The sequence below is a fragment of the Sminthopsis crassicaudata genome, chromosome 2 (genome assembly GCF_048593235.1).
Source record: "Sminthopsis crassicaudata isolate SCR6 chromosome 2, ASM4859323v1, whole genome shotgun sequence".
NCBI classification, from domain to species: Eukaryota; Metazoa; Chordata; class Mammalia; order Dasyuromorphia; family Dasyuridae; genus Sminthopsis; species Sminthopsis crassicaudata.
The window spans coordinates 421057700-421080694 of NC_133618.1; the positions used below are offsets into that span (position 1 = coordinate 421057700).

Below are 22995 nucleotides of genomic sequence, written 5' to 3' on the forward strand. Positions count from 1 at the left end.
GTCATAAATTTCACCCACTGTAAAGTTTTGGAATGTCACTGTTTTTAATTTCTCTTGGGGCAGATACATTAAAACTATTTAAGCTATTAACACCTTTTAAGCTATTAAGCAACACCAAAAGTCATTTCCAATTCATCCTGGTAAAGGCATTAATTATATGCTGATCTTAGCCCACTGTTGTGAATATATAGGGTACCAATAAAATTATAGAAAAGGTACACAGTAAATATGAAAGAATTTTATTAGGAAAGATAAAAAGCATGATTTCTAGTGTTCATACAGAAGAGCAACAAAAATCAGGAAAATCAACAATTTAAAAAGTCTGTAGGGTATTAAGGAGGTTGGCATAATGGCAATACAATACCAGAAGTTAATGAAACCCAGGCATCATTCATGCAAATGAGCATTAAGGAAAATCTCAAATTATATGGGAATGTTTACAGATGTCATAATGAGAATCAAAGAAACTGTACATGTTGATGTAACAAGATGAAAAATAAATTAGGCAATTTACAAGAAATGTTTTCTAGTTAGTTTACACTGCTGTATAACTTAGTTTATTAGGAATAAAATTTATAGTCCATCATATATTTTTACATCACAGATTCAGTGTCAAAACAGTAAACAAAATTCAGACAGAGTACAACGGGACAGAATAAGGCAATTTAAAACTGAAATGGCTTTTATGGATAAAGGGAATCTCCAAACAAAAAGTCTGATGTTTATAAAACTAGCTATTTTCTCTAAGGGATGCCAAAACTATTTTTAGAATAATTTGGTTTGTAAAAGGGCAACAAGTTGAATTTAAGAAAGTGTTTTAATATTTTCACTTATAGCCTAATTTACACACCCAAGCACAGAATATATACAGATGAAATTTTGCACATGTCTTCTAATTATTAATTCCATCAAAATACTGCAAGAAAGGAGAATAGCACATACATTTCTGCTCTCTGGAATGATTTTTTTTTTCATTTTCTAAATACCAATTGGAAATACATAAAGCCTCTCCAAAAACAGAAGGCTACAATTTTCCCATAGATTAATATTTGTATCACTCCAGGTAGAAATGAAAGTATTAAAAGACTGCAGCAGATACATCACTTTATTTCCACAATTCTAAGAAGTTGTCTAGATTGAAACTATAGAGGATACTAGCGATTATCTAAGATGCACCAGGACTTCAAGCATGGCAAAATGTGAAAGATATAAAAATCATTATTATAGCCAATATTCAATAATTGTATCCTAGCCATATTTATAGTACAAAACAAAATTTGCAAGTTTCTTTTTTGCAAACTGAAATATACTTTTCATTATTTTAAAAAGCCAAAGAATTAACATGCAGATGAAAGACAGAAATAAAAGAAAATTATAACTACCAAAGGAAAAGATTGACATTTTTTTTTTTAAGCTTTTGCTCAACACAGATCATTTCTTTGATTTTCTAATATCATTCAGTACTGGCTGTGATTTTTGTAGTGATGTTTTCACTGCTACATTTGTTTAATCCTATTATGAACAGAAAGGGAACAGCTGCTCTTTTTCTATAACATTCTCAATCAACTAAAATTATAAAATTAAAGATATTCAATTTATGATATATGTTCGCAAGTTATACATTTGTCCTTTGTAAACTCTCGAATGGATCAAGTGTTTGATATTAAATGTACAAGTACCTGAGTCTCTCAACACTTGCGTTCTATTAAAAAGATGGAAAACCACAATAAATATTCCAGAAATAGTTCTATCACTGAAGGATAAAGTTTGTATTTATAATGATCTAAGTTGAAATTAAATTGAAATTTTCCCCTTCGTACAAATATGGCATTTCAGAATAATGCTTATGTGATTCAGTTTACATTGAAAATCTAATTAATTGCTTTTTTTCTAAGCTTCAGCCATTTTCAATTCTACTAGCCAAAAACAAAGTTATTAAGTGTGCCTTAAAACATTCTTAAATAAATAAATAAACCATTAAACTAGTGATGTTACTGGAAACAAATTTTCCAACAACTTACATAGCATAGCTGTTAAATTAACCAAATACAAATCAGCTTAAATAAGGCTGTTACTTTACAATTTCTCCACTTTGTAAAAACACTAAATAGCTTTTAAATTTGAAAATTGTAGTTATGATAGTTATCAGTTTTATAGAATATAAATTCAGTACCTGTTATTAACACTGGCAAATTATATGTATTTCATGAATGTGGAATTCATTGAGTATGGGGAAAAAATTTAAACATAACACTTCCTCTCTAAGATTCTGATGGTGCATTTTCACAAACATAGAATTAGGAGTTGAAAGAAACTATAGAGACCATCTAGTCTAACCTCCCCCTCATTTTTCATGAGAAAAACTGAGGCCTGTTAAGGTGAAGTTAAGATAGTGATGGGTCTATTTACAAAATAGAATACAGCTTCACCCAATGTAAACAAAAAGATACTACAATTTAAGTTTACTTCAATGTTAAAATTTCATATTTTTTGCAATTTAAATATTTTAAAGGGAAAAACAGTAACTCCAAATCTCTACCAAGTATATACTAAGTTCAATATAACCTACTATCACAGCAAACCATTTCCTTAAATGAAAAATAAACTACATAAAGTACACATCTCCTAAAGTTCATTTTGATGATACGGGTTAAAAAACCAAATCAACCTTAAAAAAACCAAGGCGACAACTTCTTCAGTATTGGAAAGATGTTTCAAAGTGGACTTACTGTGTAAATAGGAACATTTCATTGACACTTTTGCTGGGCAGGCCATTTTACATAATGGTAGAAAAAAAAAATTTAGTAACACCAGAAAAGGCAAACCAGTTTCCTTCATGAACCAAATGGTGAGTAAAAGCACAAATATGACCACTCATTTTTTTCTGTTCACTTTTTTTTTTTATACATGGCTTTTAGTGGAGAAAGATTTTATTACCAATATACATTCACAAGTGCGATATCTAAAACGCATAAAGTGCTCAAAAAAACCCAAAAAAACAAAACAAAACATAACAAACAAACAAACAAAAAAAAAAACAAAGTGTGTGGTCAATTCTTTATAGCTTAACCCCCCCCCCAAAAACTCAAAAATAAACTTTCGCCCAAGAGTTCAGTGGTTATAATCAGTATCTCAGAACTACTGTCTAGTTTTATCTTTAAGGACAAGAAAGCAAACAAAAAGAAACACCAAAGAACCATTCTTTTAACCTAATAATATCATGGATAAAGGAAAAAAATCATTTGTCATTTTCTTGGTCCACTATATTGCTTATAGAGATGGAATAAGCATTCCAAACTATTGGTACTCCCAACACAAGCTATTAAACTTGCATTAGTAAAGGCAAAAAGTTCATGAAATCTTTATAAATTCTTGATATTTGGCAAGTTATGCTGTTCAAGGATTTTTAGATGTTCTTAATTAAGGGCAGTGAAATTTTTATTGCCTAAGCTAAAAGTAAACAAGTCTCTAGTGCTCAAAAAACAATAGGGTCAGCAGGTCTATTGTCTATTAATACATTGCCACAAGTAAATTGCTTAAAAGAAACCTTGCTCTTTGCCTCCCCCCCACCAAAAGCTAACCCTTCCCCCTTCAAACCACCTTTTGAGTAATTCTGAGATTGTTATGCTCCTTCAATTTCAGAATACATCCCATTTATTTTCTTAGGAGTAAAAATTAAATTAAGTAAGAAGACAGTTATTTGAACAAGGTAGTGGAGACAACAAATAAATCAATTAAGGACTTTCAATAGGCTATTTCTTGGATGCTGAAAATTAGCTTCTAATACCAAAGTTGAAAGAATTTAAGGCACTGAAATTGCCAAATTCACCTAGTGAAAAAATTGTGATTTTGGAAATTGAGAAAGTGTGCCCTAACAGGTATTTTGCTATTCAAAAAATCTATCCATAACAGGACACTGTATACTTGAGTGATGTAGGGAACATCCAGAAGTACCACAGGATAAAAAAAAAAAAATGGAGGTGGGGAAGAGATTTCCTGATATTTACTGACAGGATTGCATATATTACTTTCCCTCAAGTGGGGGGGTCTCTTTGGAAAATCCATATTCAGAAATCTTCCATGTTCATTTTAAGTTGTTCCTCAAGCATGCAGCTTTGAGGGCTGTAGTAGCTGATCTTTAAGAGGGAATTTAAAGATTTAAGGTATAATCTTAATAGCTTTTGTAGCTAATGAATTTTCCTCATGCTCCTGGGAAAAAAAAAAAAAAAAAAAAAAGGATAAAATATGGAAAAAGCAGTGAGAGTAACCAGATTTTGTTGGTCACTGCATCCTCTTTGGTTTGGCGATTTTTTTTACCACTAATAAAATCAAAATTCAGGATGTACCAATTCCAACACATATTAAAGACAAGCAACATCCACAATTTCTAAATGAAATCTCACTTAAGAAAAACACATCACATTTTTCATTTAGTGATTTTGACTACAGTTTGAGTTTAAGCCCAAATTATAAGTCTTCAAAATAATGAAATCATAAATATGGCTGAAATATACAATAGCTACAAATAAGAAAAATGAAAAGGGTTATTATCATTTGAGATTTTAAAACATGTTTTGGACCTGAAGTTTGTTCAGTTTAAAATTATCTGCATTCTTTTTTTAAAATGACATTCCCATTATTCCCAACTTGATTTTTTGAATTATTCCCTCATGATTCCATGGTTCAGAAATGCATGCCTTTATAGAAGGAATCTTACGATCAATAGGGTTTGGTAAACATCTGAGCATGATATCTAAAGGATACATGGAGAAATGTCTATATAGCACATTATAGCCTACTGAAAAACATAATAGAAAGTCTTCTCTACTGTGTCCATAGCTGAATGATGCTGTGATTTTATACAAATACATAATACTTTTCTTGTAATGAGTACCATCATTATGCATGTCAAGAGGTGGTGAATATTCTGAGCCTTCCAAATCCTACAAATTTTGATATTACTTTGAAAATAAAAAACTTCACACACATTTACCAAAAACAATGATTCCAAAACAGAGGGTAAACTCCAAGACCAACAAGTTTTACAAACATTGGAATTATGTTTTTATTGCCAGAATGTACAAAAACACTGATCCTTTTGTGACTCTGCAATACTGCCTCTGAATCCCATGAAGCTTCAAAATAACTAAAAATAACATTAAAGTTAGGCATTCCTCCTCCCCCCCACACTAATGGATATGAAGTTTTTTGCCTTGTTGGTTCAGACCTTATAATAAGTAGCTAAGGTCTGGTTTGAAAGCAATGTATTAGAGAAAAATAACATACAAATTGAGCAATGTACATACTTTGATCTCAAAGTATTATTTACTATTAAAGAAATAACCAATAAAATTATAAAATATTAGTTGTTTTATCTTTAAATGCATTAAGCATAATGATTTGACTCCATGAACAGTGTTCTACTGCACCAACTGAAACAAGAGTTAGTCAGAACTTAAGCTTGGAGTTTCACAAAGAGCTATATTTTTAATTACATTGTGGTATTTGAAAATACTTTAAATTCTCCTGGGCTCTCTCAACTATAGAAACTTAAGAAAATGCATTAGAAAAGCACTAATGGTTCTCAATGCCTGAAATTTACTACGCAAGAAAATGGAATCTCAATGACGCTTCTGTTGTCATGGTGAATTTTCAATACAGGGAGTGAAAAGTAAGCAAAAAATGGGCAAGATATCCTTATAACATATTCAGAATAAACTAAATGAGGACTTCAAGATTTTTATTTGAGCATACAGTACCGTAATGCTGACTATTTAAAAATAAATGAATATATTTGAGAAGCTCAGAGGTTGTATTGCATCAAAAGGATTTAATACTGGCTATATACAGAAGAGTAAGACCAAAATCCCTAAAGCATTTCAACTGGAAATGCTTCATGTTACCAAGATCTCACTTTAATATGGCAACATTCAGCAGCTTACCATTTTGACATTTAAAAATGAATAGCGACATTGCTGTTTTCCCCCCTTGTCCTTTGGTTCCCATCAATTTAAATAATGCAATAATAATTCTTCTGATTTTCAGCTGGCATTGTTGACCTTCCATGCTTTAGCTGAAATTTGGCAGCCCCAAGAGAGCACCAACTGCTCCAAAGTACCCCTGTAGAAAAATTTTTAAAAAATAATCAATCAAAGTGATTACTTAATAATCCCATTTAATAACTGACATGTATTTTATAACAGAGAAAATGTATGAAGGAAAATATACAATATAAAATATGAAGGAAAACTAATTAATAATTCCTAATAATATCTTAGATCTAATTCTGGTTAAACTAATATTCTAGAACTTTCCTAAGAGAAAAAAAGCTATTTGGAAATTTAAGACAAATTAAGGTTGGGAAGTTTACAATTTCAACAACATACCTCATGCTCTAGAAACAATGCCTTCAACTGGCCTTTGGACCAATAATCCAATGCATATGCCAAAAGTTTCATTGACAGGGTATTGACACGTAGAAAATTTCCAACAAAAACAACTCTATTTATTTTCTTTAAAAAAAAAAAAAATAAAATAAATTAAAAAGCAAGTAACTTAGAAAAAGCATTGTAACATTTGCCATAAACAAGAAAATGTTTCTATGACCTTACTCATAATATATGTATATTAAGAACAGAATCAAGTTATAGGTGAAATTTGCAATGTTTTGGTGATATGGTACTTTATGCCTGACATTTTTATTACTGACTTAAAATCTGGTACTCTTTTCTATTGCACCCATTAGAAACAGTTTTTTAAGTTTGCTTTGCTAAAAAATTTATAAATTGGGAAGGAAAGAGGATTTCAGTTACAATGCAATATAAGTAAAGAATTAAAGAGCAAGAATTTATCTGTATGTAAACTACATGCACTAAATACTTAGGGGAGATATTCCATCACACCTAAAAGAACTACTAGTCACTAAAAGTAATCAAAAGTAACCTTCTAATGACCAATTCAGTTTTTTCAGATTCAATAACAGTAAAGGGGAGAGGGGAGGAGGAAAGAGGGAGAACTTATTCATTACAAACTGTCTTTAGGCACTCATAGGCTGATCACTTGAGATTCTTGATCTGTGGAAACCATAAACTATTTAATTTAATATAAAGTAGACTGGGAGAAAGGAGAAAATTCTGAGCAAAAGGTTTTGCAAGAGTTAAATGTTTTTAAATTCGTGTAAAGAATTGTGCTAGAATGTGGTGCTATTAAGGCAGTACAACAAAATTTTTAAGACATTTACACCAATTCCATATCAATGCATTGGTATGAAGGGAAGGGGAAGATGGAGAAAGTCAGAATTAAAATATGTTAATGTTTACTTCATAAAAAGACACCTTTATGTCAAATCCTGAGGCACAGAGAATGCAGAATCCTTAGCATATTTAAACTAAAATTTATAACCAAATTATAAATTTACCAATTCCTTTTAGCAATAACTTATATGTCAAAAAAATCAAATTTGTAATATTTGTGGATCTGAAGGCCAATACTGCAAATGAACTACCCACCATTAAAAACAAAACAAAACAGAAAAACCCATTCACTTTTTCTTTGAAGAGCAAATCTCAATGCCTTCATAGCCCTGTACAATGCTGCTTGATCCATATGCAACAAGGCAGCACTGTAAAGAAGCCGAAGACAGTAAGAATCTTTCCGTTGCTCAGCTAATTTTAATGCAAATAAAATGTCCCAAATCAATTGGGACCATAAAAAGGAAAATGAAAGTTATTAGAAAAAGATCATTCATTAGCTCAGCTTCTTATTAAACTATTAAGATTTAAAACTTACTGAAAATTTTCTGCATTGTTTCCTAGATATAAATAATATGTAAACATTTCTTTAAGCTAATGCCTACCTAATTAAAACCCCATGTTTGCCAATTAAGCTACCATGATAAAAATTAGGCAAAAGTTTAATCCTTGGGATTTAATGGAAATAAATTTTTTTTAATTCCTCAAATATTTCAAAGAACTTTTCAGTCAATCAACGTTTTTCATCTAATTGAAAACAAGCTTACCTCATTACGAGCACACATCCTTGCTATAGAGCCAATGTTATTGGTGATAGTAACTAAAGTAGCTCTTGCTAGATCTTCTTTACTAACAGACTCTCTCTTGTCCTTATAGATCATGTTCCCAAAGCTGCAAGTAGGGAAGAAATTTGAAAAAGGGATTGAAGAGAAGAGCAAAGAAAAAATAAAGCAGCCTGTCATTATTATTTTTGATACTCAAGGCAACAGCAACTTTTTCCTCTAAGATTTAATGTATGGTTGATCTATTTACACAAAATATTCAAAGTAAAAATTTTAAGGATAAGTATAAGTAAGGATGAGTATACAATTAAAGTACTATTCCTTTTTAGAAGGAACAGAAGGCTATTAAACTGCATAAATCAGAAATCCAGAACAATTTTCTGCTCTAAAAACCCTCGGAGGGAAATACTTAGATACAGTTTGCAAAATTACTGCTGTGCAATGTTAGGCAATTTTTTTAGTTACCCTTCCAAACTCGGATTAATGTACCTAGTCTTATCTGCAATTAATTTCAAAAAATTGGATAACCCCTGTGATTCAAGAATTTAACTTACCTAGATGCTACAGCCCATCCTGGCAAACCAAATCTCTCATAATCTCCTCCGTAAATATCACGGACCAACTTATCAGCATGAGTGCTATCACCTTTGGAAGCCATTTCAAGAGCTTCTTCAAAACTTTCACAGCCAGTCAGTAAGCTGCATAAACCTAGAAATGTGCCACCTCCCAAGCTAAACAAAAGAGAAAAAACCTTCATGAGTTTTCCCAGGGTCATACAATCTCTTCTCAAAAGCTAAAATTTAAAACTTTTTTCAAATATGTGTATACCTACTAGGGTAGGCATGGAAACATCAACATAACAATAGTGTATTAGATAGACCTCTCCTCCAGATTAGTTAGTTGCTCCCAAAACCTCCATTTTAAAGAGGACTCCTGGGTTCTTCAAATCTTTTATCTTCTCTTCTGTACTGCAGACAAGTTTCTCAACCATGCTTCCAGACCACCTATCTTTCTTTTCCCTTACCCCACTTTCAGCTTCCTTTTGTGCCATTTCCCCCCTTTATAGTATAAGATCCTTAAGAGTAGGGGTGATCTTTCTGTTTACATTTATAATTACTTACAGTGATTAGTGCTGGCAGGTAGCAAGTGTTTATTGCTTGCTGATAATAAACATGGAAATTTGCTGTTTAGAGGAATTGCACACTTGTTTAACCTATACTGGATTGCTTGCTTTTTTTGGGGGGGGGGGAGAGGGAGAAAGGGAGAAAATTTTGGAATGCAAGGTTTTGCATAGGTGAATGTTGAAAACTACTCTTTGCATATATTTGGAAAAATAAAAACTATTTTAAAAAAATGTTTATACTAGTTTTTTTTTTTTTTTTTTTAAGTAAAAAGTACATTTTCTTGGAATATGGATGAAAAGAAAAACCCAAGTTCTACGTGGCTCTTAAATTGTCTGTAAAAGTGAGTCTGCATAATACAAGTCCAGAAACCATCCACCTTGAGTTAACAATGACTTAAAAGTTATTGTAAGTTGTCATCCAAGGGGGACCTTCCTGGAAAATGTGGCTAGAGGGAGAATGGAAGTAACAGCATCCTACAGGAATATACATACATGTTTAAGGATCACTGAACTGAACTGAAAGACAAATCTAAGTTTTTTTCTAATACTACCTGCATAAAGGGATGAAAGAATTTTCATGAACTAGGGAAAATGTTACTGTAACTGCAATTTCTAAATAAAGCTAAATGCATCCTAATCAATTTTGTGCCAAACAGCTGCCAATCCCACATCTTTTCTATTGTGAATGTTCAGTGTTTGCTGCTTTTCTGACAAAAATTTCCCCAAGTTCCATTAACCTTTTTCAGGGTCATGTCCTAAGACAGTTCAAAGTTTACAGATAGACTAAAGAACTTTGACAGTAGCAACATTTTTCACTGTTCAGAGGGAGGAGGATATACAAGACTGAGAGCCATTGTGTATAAACTTTTTGTTTATGGGTTAATGCCAACAAATTCCTCATTAGAAAACCTACACACAAAGCCTGTCCAGGATAGCAGAAGCTGCTAGTCTTTGTACAACATCAGCAAAGCTTTCTACAAGCAACAAAATGAAGCACCGAAGATGAACAAAATTGGAAATTCAATTCTAAGGAAGTTTTTTGAAACAGTCCCTAATTTAAAACGGTGACTCCTCGTGAAAAATCATTCAAATATAATTATTGATTCAATCAACTTAACTGTCCTGTGTTTTCAATCTTGTCTTCTTACAATGAGAACATGAGAGCTTTGATTGTGAGAAGTTCAGAACCAAGGAGTTTCTTGTTCTTAAATCAGAAATACAAATACTTTGGGGAGTTCTACAAATTTATTACAAACAAATGCTTTTGTCCAATACAGGATCATTCTTTAAGACACTAAAGTCAATGGGGCAGACCATAAAGGAATCATCTACTTTTAAAGATATGTATGTGTGTGAAAGAAAATATCCTACATAAAAAATTGTGGCTTTCATTTTATATAGATGCAAGTTCCTGGCAAAGCCAACATCATCTATTTACAAAGGGATTTGCATTCTCACTGATAGAAATCTATAAAGGACATACAATACCACTGTGCTTTTCTCCAAACAGACTAGAAATAAGCTGTGAATAATGGAAAAAGGAAATCAATTCCTTTAGAATGCCTTGCATAATGTTGATTTAACAATTTATTTGTGCATTCACGAGACTGAATGATTATTACCTTGTTCCAGTAACTCGCTTATAGTTGTCTTTGGAATGGACAGCTAAAATACTAACTCCAGAACCAATGTTCACGACCAGAAGTGGATATGGGTCATCTAAGTTAAAAGGCATCTTTTGGCATCTTTCAGGTTCTGAGGCATTGGCAAAATAATAGCATTCTGCCTGCCCATTAAAACTGACAGAATCTATATATAGCAAGCCCTTTACAAGGCAGTCAAGTTCATCCAGTTTGTGCAGCTGGAGGTTTCCAATCTGTTTTTTAAAGAAAACAAAAAAAAATGTATCAACCATTCAAGTAAGCTCAATACAACTGTTAAGATTTTATATGATTCTGATTGTCTGAAAGCATGTGCAATAGACTTTTTCTACACTTGAAAAAACAAAAAACAAAAACTGCCATTATGCAGAACAAAGTTATGTTGGAAAAAATGATGCAACTAAGAGCTGAATAAACAAATCATCTAACTTTCTTTCCCTCCCCTCATTTGTAAAAATCAGTTATGAATCAGAAAACCTCTGAATTCTTTCTAGCACTAACTAAATCTATTGCTATTATGTAGTCTTTCACCAAAATTTCGTTAGCTCTTATTAAGCCTTGTTGCAGAATCTTTGTTTAGATATATTATTGTGAACCTTACATCACATCCAGTTATTTTTCTGATCTTCATTTAATTTCTACTTGTGGTACTTTATTTGCTACTCATTTGGTAGGCTCTATTACATGAGAGGTGCTTTATAGAGTATAGCTTATAGGAAAGGCATTATCTCAGGATTTTCCCTCCCTTAATTATTCAACGAAAATAATTGTGTATACAATTATATACACAAAATGTACATAATTGCACATGGAAAACATTATCAAGAGCAAAAGTAGTTGGGGGCAGACAGCACAGCAAATTCCTCCTACAAAAAGTGGAACCTCAATTGAGTCTATAAAATCAGTAAAACCAGGAAATGGAAATGAGAGAGTACATGGCCAGTAATGGAAGGTAGCCAGACATGTAAGGAACATAAGCAGACCAGTGTATCTGGTTTATAAATTGCATAGGAGTATAAATTGTAAGACAACCAAAAAGTAAGGAAAAGATCAAGATGATGACTTTAAATCTTAAATAGAAAATTTTATATTAGCAGTTTGAGTCAGGGTGATCGAATGGTAGCATGCACCTGTCTTTCATTAAAAAAATCAAAAGCCCCACATTACAGATAAGATAGTTTGATATTAAAACAAGAATTAATTAGACTTGTAATAAATTTTTAATTTACCTACCGTGCGAAAATCTTTTTCAAACTTGTAAGCACCACCTCCAGTAGCACATAGCACCGTGTGTAATGTTGAGAAGTTTTTATCTCTCCCCATTTGGATAAAAGTAGGCAGGTCATGGGTTGGAAATCTGATAAAGTGCAAGTTCCCTCTTCGGCCAAAGAGTGTCAAATCCTTCAGTTCAAGATGAACATCCCTAACTCCAGTCAGCCCATAGGCTACATTAGAAGTCAGATATTTGCGGATACTTTTTAAACTTTCAACTTCTTCTTGCTCCTCCTCTGCTGTGATATCAATGGGTTCAAAATAAGCAAGTTTCACAAGAGTGCCTCCTATGTCCATGCCAAACCATGGGAAAGCTGTGAATATAAATGGCAGGATTAACATTGCTCTTTCAGAAACCAAGCATCATGTTAGCCAAAAAATTATTGCTTAAAAATATTGATCTTATGTTTTTTTCCTCCATTAAAAACATTTAGATAAAACAGAAGTACCACTCAGTTAAAACTAACAATTACAAGGGGAAACTACACTATAGTTTTCTGGATAAACACTTTTAGTGATGTAGCAAATGGGGCAAATTGATTAAATTCTATTTATCCGACAAAGCAAAAAAGACGTTTAAGAATTTTTCCAATCTGTTGAATAAATACGAAATTAGGACATTTTTTCCTGGGTGATAAACAAAGAGGCCATTCTGAAATTGCATAATAGATATTTCCATGGCTTCAAATTCTGGAAGGATGTAAGAAAATCCCTTTCTATAATGTTAGGCAAAAGAGTAGTGAACTGGAGAACGTTTATTAATCTGATAAAATTGATATATAAAATTTTTTTGATGTGAAATCTTTTAAATTCTGTGCCTTTGCATTCATACAAAAATATATGCCAAGTTATAAATATCACTCTGCAGGCAACTTAGCTCTGAGGGTTCAGAGCTCATGCCTTTTTTCTTGCCTGAAACCTTAGGACTAGATTTATAAATACCAACACCACCCTAAAAAGTGAAAACCTCAATTAGCACCATATATATATATATATATATATAGCTTTTCTATTTTCAAAAGCTATATGTTAGTATTATTTTAACATTCAAAAGAATCTTATAGCATTTATTTCTAATTTGTAAATGAAGAAATGTTTTATTTTTGAAACCATGCTGGGAAACCCAAGATTAAACTCAGTTTTTGACTATTAGGCCATACCATTTAATTCCAAAAATACACATGGATGATAGTGGCTAGAGAAATGATTAGCATATACTGGATTCTGAAAGGGAGAAAAAAAAAAAAAAAAGTCTTGTTTCTGATTTTCTACGTCAGGCAAATAATACTCTTATGAAATTTTTTCAGGTAAAGCTGATGTGCTTAGGAAAGCATAAATGGAGGGGGAAATTGTATTTTGAGAAAATTTTCAAAATTGAGCAAGCCCCCTGCTATAGGATTTTAGAACATGATAACCCAAGTTTGTAAAATCATTTAAATTTGTTCTAGCTAGCTAAAAACAATATCCTTAAACATATTATGAAGAGCACTATAAAAAGTATATTCAATGTATCTATTCACTTTTATTCAATTTAGAACATCACCCAAATCAAACTAAATTTGGAAGGTCTATTAGACTGTCATATTATATCACCTTATATCTGAAAAGGAAATTGTCACTGCTAAAATATGAAGACTACGACTGATCCAAAGTACAAGAGCAATTCTGAAAGGGCATGGGACATTAATACATATGTCTTAGGACATACATAATTACAGAGCTAAAAGGGTGTGGACAGATCATTAAATCCAATCTCTTTTACAGATGAGGAAGTAGAACCAGAGAAATGAAGTTATCTCCCTAAAGTCAAAAAACTCTTCTTAAGAGGCAAATCAAGCTCTGTGGTCCAATTTTCTGATAGTCACTCCTGTTACAGAAGTTTGAGTTTTTATTTTATTTCTTAAAAAGGTTTTACTTTTAAAATATAAAATCTTTACTATCTTACTCTTTAAATTTTTAAGTAATTGAAGTTTAATAAGAAAAATCAGGAAATAAAAAATGTAACAGGGTCTGATCCTCTGATACACCTTATGATGTACTGTACTCCCAGAAAAAGATTATTAGTGCTAACTTTCTGGTTAGCATTTAAGTAATTTTCCTTAATTAACATCAACACTACATGACTAACTGAAATTCAAGCTAAAATTATGGAACTCATTTACTTTGGAAGAAATAGCATGACAGGAAGACACAAATCCAAGAAAGAGACCTACTTCTGTATAAGGGTCTGATTACAGACCACCAAGTTACCAAATTGAAATTTCTAATTCTTAATAGGGAGATTTTCTATATACTACTTACCTTATAAGGAACAAATTGCAAATATTTGCAATATGGAAGATAGTCTAACTACTAGTTACAATTATTCCATCCCCTAAAACTTATAGTTCTCTAGAAACTATAAAAAGCACCCCAGGTGAAAGTCAAGTGATCTAATACTACTATATTATAACCTGTAAATACAGGTTCTGAGAACAAAACATCCAAGATGCAACAGTAAACATAAAAGTACTAAGTTAATAAGCACTTTGTTGAAAGCAACACACACTCCTAGTTAGTGTTTTAATCTTCTCTGGAATTTCTCTCCATAACCTCCAGTTCCATGTTCCTCACCTGGTTCTACTCCAGTGGCCATCAGCCCTATTAAGTAGCAACCCCTCCTCCCATCTCCCAACAATCACAAGGACCTTTAAGGTACAAGTTTGTTCTATGTAGGCAAAAGGAAAGACCTGGATGCTCAATCATCTTTTTTAATGATTAACAGAAGATAGTGAATCACAAATACAAGGCTGTTAACTTTAACATGGTATGCTATAAATGTTTTACATAGTGTTAAATGTTGCAAAAGGGGGAAAAAACCCACCTAGCACCAAAGAACTGTCACTAGCACTAAATATTTGAGAATTTATTCTTTAGGTAAAAAGAAAAAAAACCAATGACAAAATTATGGTGAATTGAATAACAATGTAACATGTATACCAATTTCCATACACAAAATGCTTAAACAGCACGAGTTCTTAGAAAAGAGTTCTTTCTTATAAACCTTTCTTCTCTTCAAATATGCAACCCTGAAGGTCTTCAAGCATAAACTAATGTTTGTAGAAGGAATTCATACTTAACAAGATGACCCTCAGATCTTTTCTAAGTTTCATTCTGTGATTTTTTTGGTTCAATCTTGTTCAATTAAGAAGTTATGACAAAACATCTGTACATATATTTTATGGGTCAGAATTAAAATTAGCTAGCTAAAACTCCAAAATATTCCAAAGGAAGGTAACAGAACAAGAAAGGAGAGGATGTGGAATTAGGACATCAAAACCCTAAGTTATTCAATAAGTTTTTGGCACCATAAAATACTTACACTAACTTATTGGGTTACTGTTTGGAAAACAAACTGGAAAACTTCAAATTCGCTTATGAGTGACAACACATTAGGTATACATTACAAGAGTTGTAATGTGTCCGTTGTAATTAAAGTGAATGACATTTTTTTTTTTTAAGTTGAAATGACTAAAGGGAAAAAAATCGGTGGATGAAAAAAATTGCTTTGGCTTGGACCTATGATTTCACTTGGTATAGGAAACTACCTGTGAAGAAACAGTTGCCTGAAGCATTCAGAGGTTAAATTACTCCAGGCTCACCCAACCAGTCAGGAGAACTTAAACCCAGGTCTTCTTGACCCTAAGACCAGTTCTCTTAACAAGCAATCTTCTCAAAAAAATTCATTTTGGTTTTTAATTAAGTTTAATGTACAAACTAGAGTCTTCCAAGATATGCTTTACTAATTTGAATTACAAAGATTTACAAAGGCTGGTAACTGTAACATACATATGTATGTCAAGGCCCATTTGGGTCATGTTTGGGTCCTGCTAGATTAAAATAGTAATAGTAATCATGTAAGCTTAAAGCAGGAAAGCTAGAGGGTCTTCCCCTCCTAGATTTTTATTTAGTTTAGTTTTAAGAGTTTTTTTTGACTAGGTAAAAGAGGATTCTTTGACTAAATTGCCACCTAAGCTCAACTTGTGTGTTGTCATTGGACTGATGGCTCTAGAGGGGAAAAGTAAGGGAGATGACCTTCCACAGCCCTCCTTCACTTAAATACAATTTTTCAATTTTTCCCCTCTTTGGGAAGAGGACCATGGCGTGCTAGGGGACAAACTACAAAAACAATGTATAATATGCACATATAAAAATTTATGAAAAATTTACATTTTACAGATAGAACTGAAGTTCAAAGAAGTGATTTGCAATCACACAAATGTTAAGTGTAGGTAATCTCACCTGCCCCAAACTATGCCTTCTACTTATGGGGATAACTTATATTTTGTTGAAAATTACTATCAAGTTTAACAAATTGTTTTATATTAAGTTACATTCAACTTTTTAAAATCATCTACCCCATCCCAATTCATCATGATACCTGGAACGCAACTGGTAAAATTAAGGACAGGAATACAAACTAATCAATCACAACAACAAAAAAACCCCACAGACTACAACAAAAATATGCAAGAAAAACAAGGGAATCATTTATTTTCCTTCTTTATAAGGTAAACAACTATGTGACTGAATTGTAAAGTACAAGTTGTATGTATGACCCATATCATTGCATAAAAAAGGATTCTTGGAAATCAACAAGTTATCAAATGAAAGAATGTCTCTAAAATCATTAAAAATTGCAATTAACACTTGCTTCTCAAGATACCTTGAGAAGCAAGGGGCGTGAAGTTCAAGATACCAATGTCAAAACGAACTATAAGGTCAAAACATACAGATCTCATCACTACTTTTGCAATTTAGAGGGAAAGGAAGTGACCAGCATTATTTTTCATTTATAATGGACAGGAGCCTCTGGGCACCTCTGCTTCCATCTCTGGGGTAAAGTCAAAAGGAACCTTAAGTTGAGGCTTTTTAAAATTAAGAAATAAGTAAATCTTGGTTGCCTCAATTCCCTCATTTGAAAGGTGGGAGAAGAGGAATACAGATACTACCACTTGCAAATGGGTAGTAAAGAACCTTTCCGAATTGAATACGAAAACGTGACCGTGACCTAGTTTTGTTATTCGCGGAAAAGCAGGGCTGGTTTTCCGGAGTCCTTCGTTCAGACGCTTTAAAGAAGAACTTAGTTTTTGAAAGCTTTCATAACTGGGGAGTAGGAAGGGGGGCGCCAAAAGCCCAAACTTCCAGCAGAGCCCACAGGAGTCAGGAAGTGGGGCAAGGAGCCCTTACTCCCTTCCACCCCCGAGCCCCTAAAAGTCCCCTTTCCCCCCTCCCCCAGTGCGCTGGGCCCCGACCCCCAACTTACAGGGCTTTTTGGCATCCTTGATCTTCATGCTGCCCGCTGAGGGAGCTCCGGGGGGCGGCGGCGGCGGCGGCGGGGCCTGCTCTGGGGGGCGACAGCGGCTCGGCCCGAGGGCTCCTCGGTCCCGAGGCGGCGGCGCGGAAACGCTGGCCGGGTCTTCCCCACAGCGCGGCGGGGGGCGGGCTCGGAGTGGGGCGGGGCTGCCGGCCGCTTCGGGCGATGCCCGGCCGAGTGGGCGGGTGGCCTGAGATGGGGGAGGAGGGTCCGCCTCCGGACCCGGACCCCCTGCAGTTCCTGAGGTGCTGCCAAAGCCGTGGGGTCGGAGGGCGCGATGGGGGGAGACGCCGGCGCTCGCCGCTCCGGGCCCCACCGCCGCCGCACCAGACAAAAGGCCCCTCTCCCGGGAGCCGCCGCGCTCCGCCGCCGCCGCCGCGCTAAGCAGCGAGCCCGCCCAGACGGAAGGCTCACGTGACGTCCCCACTCTGCGCGCGCGGAGAAAGGCTGCTGGGGCTCGTAGTTCCCGCGACAGCGAGGCGCCGCTCCAGGACTGCTAAGGGGGATGCGGACTACAGAGCCCAAGATGCTTCAGGAACGTATGTTCCCAGGGGTCCTTTTTATCCCCTCCTATCACCTCAGCTTCTTCCGAGGGGGGCGGGGGCGGGGCGTGAGTCACGCCAGCCAGATGGGGGCCAATGGAGGCGAAGAGGGGGCGGGGATGTGAGTGTATGTCTCTGTGGGGGAGGGAGCGAAAGGTGAGTGTGACTGCGCTCCCATTTAAACTGGGAAGGGCTTTGCACACCCATGTGAGAGAATTGTGCACCTGCTTTATTTGTTTATTATTTTTCTGCTTGCTAGCCTTAGAAGGAAGCCGCTGGTAGTCTCTTAAAAGGGACAAGTGGAAGCCTTTCTTAAACAGAGTACAAACTTCTCGCTTTACATATGGGGCTCAGAGCAGTTAGCCAGCTCGACGGAAGTCACACAGCCGGCGAGGCAGAGCCGGGCGAGGAGGGAAGTGTCCCTGCTCATTTTAGCACTTTGCACCGTATCTTAGTGATGGGAGGGAATGTCTTTAAGAGCAGGGTGCTGCCTTCTCCACGTCCTAAATCCTAAAGCATCAGCCACGCCGGCTCTCCGCTGCCGCCCCCAGATCCCGTCCCGGTGTCCTGCAAGCCGTCTCTCTCTCTTCCACTCGTGGTGTTTCTCCTGCGGTTACTATTTAGTGCAGGGAAATGCACTAAAAACAAAAAAGGAAAAGTTTTAGGTTCTAAAGAATCTAGAACTGGAGAAAGAATACATAGAATTTTAGAATGAAGATTTGGGCGCTGCCAGTTCCCCTTCATTTAGCAGATAAGGTGCGGGTTCTTTTCCTTCTCAATAGTTTCCTCTTGCTACCAGCTTTTTGGTTATTTTCTGACTTTTTAGGTCTCTCATTAAATTGGAAAATAAAAGGGAAATGGAAACTATCTTTTTTTTTTTTTCCCCTGAGGCTGGGGTTAAGTGACTTGCCCAGGGTCACACAACTGGGGTCCTCCTGAATTCAGGACTGGTGCTCTATCCACTGCGCCCCCTAGCTGCCCCGAAATGGAAACTATCTCATTCTTTGGGGGAAAGGAAAGACATGGGGCTAATTTGCCTTCTGTGACTCCTGCTTAGCAGGTTGGCTCTTCCCCACTACGGGCCGTACCCACATTTGCTAACACCCTGCAGTTCACGGGGCTTTTAAAAATAAAGCATTTTTAGGGGTTGCCTCAACAAGAGTGCCTGTTTTTGTTCTACCTGGGACCCGGCTGAGAATTCTGCCCAAATATGCATGAACATTTTGGCTCCATTGTCGCAGGTTGTGAGATTGAAAATGTCATCAACATCCCTGCTTGGAATAGTCATTCCAACTGCCCGTTAGTTACTAAATGTAACTCTCTGATAAGGTTCCCTGAAAGCCACCCCTCCTCCCCCCGTGAGTCAGTACTGGAGATGGAAGAGCGACCCAGCATGCCAAGCGCCAGTCAATCGCTCTAAATCCGCCTTTGTTTTATAAGGTGACAGAGGACCTAAAAACTGGTCTCCTGCTCATTTCTTGTACCTGTTTTTCCTGTAGTGGTCAGTATAAATTGTGAAGAATTGTGCTACTAGTTATGAGAAATTTTGACCTGGGGCACTTATATACAAAGCTAAGACACTAGCTGAATCACTAGAGAATAGATGCTAATAGTCATTCATTCTATAAGCATTTATTGAATATATTTCTTTTCTTTTTCTTTTTTTGCAAGGCAAACAGAATTTATCACGGTAGGTCACATTTTCTCTTGTCCTCTTGACTCTAGGTCTGTTGCTCTATCTGCTGCACCCCGCTCCCTGCTGTGCCTCATCTTTCATTTTCTTTTTTTTTTTTTTTCAGAGACACTTGGGATTAAGTGACTTGCCCAGGGTCACGCAGGGGGGAAGTGTTAAATGTCTGAGGTCAGATTTGACTCATCTTTCATTTTCAAAGAGGACCAGTGTCATCACAGATTATGACTCAAGATTATTGAGACTCTAGAGAATTTAAGGGAGACAACAATTACAAAAAGTTGTTAGGATTCTTACAAGGTGCTAAGTCACTGGAATGGATATAATTATCTAATCTATCACGGTACTTAACAGTTCTCTAGTTCAGAGTTCACACCTTTAAAGGAGCTCCCACAAGCCCATTCTCTGGGAGGATAAAAGGAGCCAAGATTCAGTGGGGACAGTCAGTCTGGATTGGGCAAGAAGAGGACTTCCCAGGAGAACTTCAGGGAAGCTCGAGGAGATTTGGAAAGCCAGGAGTTCAGTGGGGAGATTCCCAAGTCTAAACTCAGGCAGGGTTCTCAAACTGCGGCCTGAGGCTCCACATGAGGCCCACTGAGGACGCTTATGGGCCCACTGGGTTATGACAAATGGACTGAGGGCGGAGACAGTGTGAGCTTTTGTTTTTACTCTAGTCCGGCCCTCCCACAGTCTGAGAGATGGTGAACTGGCCCCCTATTTAAAAAGTTTGAGGACCACTGTAAGGAAAAGCCAGCTCATGGACTTCCAGGAGATTCACATCTAGGATTGACTTCTGGGAAACTCACAATGCCACATGCTTGGAGGCAGAGTCTGATTCATTCCCTCATCTATCTTCTTGTTGGCTGGAGACATTCTGACAAGAGCTCTTGGGGAACCAAGGAGAGAGACAGGCCTCTATTAAAGCTAGCCAGACCCCAGGAAAAGATTCAAGACTTTGAAGGACACAATAGAGGATCCGGACTTTAACTCCTGGCTGCATTTGGGATTATTGAACTGAACTGAAGCCAAGGCTGCCTCCAGAAGCTCCCCAAGAGACCTCCTCCCAGAGAACAATCACAGCGGTCAGCTTCCATTTCTCCACCAGAGTCATCAAACTCTTGTGGCAAGATAAAAATCAAGATGAGTCCATGGGCCAGGATGCAGTGGATAGCCATGGTGTCTTCACCTGCCTTCTGAAGGAAAATTGTTGAAATAATTGTAAATGTGATGAGGCAGATAGGGGATTAAGTTACTGGACCAGGTTCACATAGCTGGTTGTTTCTCAGGAAGAATCTCAACTCAGAGTCTGAGTTTCAGCACTCTTCACTGCTCAGCCACCTCTTACTTAAAAAATTCATAATTTTTATATTTATAGCAAAAACAATAAGCATAATAACATCATTAACATGATTGGTAGACATTTTTAGTGAAAGGGATCTCAAAATGTGGCGTCACTCATGTTATTGCTGCTTATAATTCTTTTTTCACCTACCCTTGAAGAGTGATATTTTACCTTGATAACAGTTATAGGAGAAAACTCTTTTTCACATAAATAAAATGCTGTGAATAGCAGTGAAAATTGTATCATTTTATGTGATACAGAGGTACATATCATAAAAAATATGATAAATCATTCAAACTTTTATTAACCCACTGTCAAAATATGATTTTCAAGTTCCAATGTTTTAGTATACTACTGTGAGGGATGTAGAAGCCCCTTACCCAAAATGATTACTCAGAGATCACTCAGTAGAAAGCAGAAAAGTTCATCTCAGGAGGATGAGATAAGAAAGGAGATAAGAAAGAGAAAGCTTGTGTTAGGAGGGGAGGGCTAAAGAAATAGTAAAGATACACAGCTTTTATATAAGAGATTACATCACAAGTAAGAGAGCATTGAGAAGGGGAGAGGGAGGCATCTAATTGGTTGCTGCTATTCGGAGAGATTGGAATGAAAAGTTTCTGTTTCCCCAAAATCACCTGATTTCTAGGAAACAGAAAATCCGGACTTCAGGTTTAATCAAGCAGAAAGATAGTGGTCAAGCTAATAGACTAAATACTGATAAATGTCAAATACTGATAAATGTCATCAGCTCAGGTTAAATAAATATGTTTATAGCTGGCCAAGGCTCAAGTAAATATGGGCCTGCACATATATACATGTCATTGGGGAAACACAGAAATAATGAAAATAAAATAAGAAAAAGAATTCACACATTCCTGTAAATTCTTCACCTATTCACACACTATCACAATATTTTTCCATGGCAAAGTGGGTTCCACATCAGCTCACAATTAAAAATATCTTTACCTTTAAAATAAAATGGGAAGGGGCAGCTAGGTGGCACAGTGGATAGAGCACTAGCCCTGAAGTCAGGACAACCTGAGTTCAAATGTGTCAGACTTCCTAACTATGTGACCCTGGGCAAGTCACTTAACCCCAATTGCCTCAGCAAAAAAAAAAAAGAGGCAGGGGGGGAGGGGGAAGGGAGTTGCATTGCTTCTTTAGACCTGTAAAATAATTAGTAAGTAGACCATTAATTTTTAAAATTTCATTTATAGGATCAACATTTTATAAATTGGGAACATACACTTTTGTAAACTTATTACAGCTTTATCCCTGTGATAAATGCAGCTAGTTAGTTTTTTTTTATTTTTATTACAGTGTAAATTTGAGAACTTAAGATTATCCAGGTTTTGTTGCTTTTTTTAAAAATCCACCAAATATGCAAGCTTTAGGAGAAAATCTTTGTTATAAAATGAATGTATTAATAAAAAATTATTAAATTCCAAATCAATATTTTGGAAAAAAATCCAAATTTTTTTCATTTGAATTAGTTATTTTAACCCCTTTATCCTTCACTCCAAACTGTACTCTTCCTTGTGACAAAGAAAAATAATAAACAAAAATATCAGTAAAGGGGCAGGATCTGAAAATGTATTAACATATTCTATTCTAGTAGTTGCTGACCTCTCCATGAGGGAGCAGGTAGGTTTCATTAACTTACTCAGGACTTTTTTTTTTTTTTTTTTAACTCAGAACTTTCAAATTTTTTTCCCTAATACTCAGAATTCTACTTCTCTTAGGTTTTCATTTATTTGCATTGTTTCACTTGTTATGTACATTGTTCTTTTAGTTCTACTCATTCTGCTATATATCAGTTCATATAAATCTTATTTTTCAAAATTCCTCACATTTGTCATTTCTTACAGCATAGTAATATTGTACTATATACCTATATCATAATTTTTAAATGAACACTCCCTTTGTTTTCAGATACTTAGTTTCAAAATTTGTGTATATCATAAGACTTTGTTATAT

The 22995-nt window shown here is 35.5% G+C and overlaps 1 protein-coding gene across 1 annotated transcript; it reads right to left on the bottom strand.

Annotated features, from left to right (window-relative positions):
- Window positions 1–218: 218 nt before the first annotated feature.
- On the bottom strand, window positions 219–17837 carry PANK3 (pantothenate kinase 3). Its single transcript, XM_074292021.1, has 7 exons — window positions 17394–17837; window positions 12050–12402; window positions 10778–11031; window positions 8587–8763; window positions 8018–8141; window positions 6387–6512; window positions 219–6120 (listed from the first exon to the last, which is right to left on the bottom strand). Exons 1-7 carry the CDS (start codon window positions 17419–17421, stop codon window positions 6070–6072), a joined length of 1113 nt encoding a protein of 370 aa, XP_074148122.1. The 5' UTR covers window positions 17422–17837; the 3' UTR covers window positions 219–6069.
- Between the last annotated feature and the right edge of the window lie 5158 nt (window positions 17838–22995).

Bases quoted from the DNA above. Each gene is read 5' to 3' on its own strand.
- PANK3 (XM_074292021.1), bottom strand. From the start codon at position 17,421: ATGAAGATCAAGGATGCCAAAAAGCCCT. The intron at 12,403-17,393 runs GTAAGTTGGGGG...TTATATTCACAG, and splicing joins CAAGGATGCCAAAAAGCCCT to CTTTCCCATGGTTTGGCATG. The intron at 11,032-12,049 runs GTAGGTAAATTA...TTTAAAAAACAG, and splicing joins TTGAAAAAGATTTTCGCACG to ATTGGAAACCTCCAGCTGCA.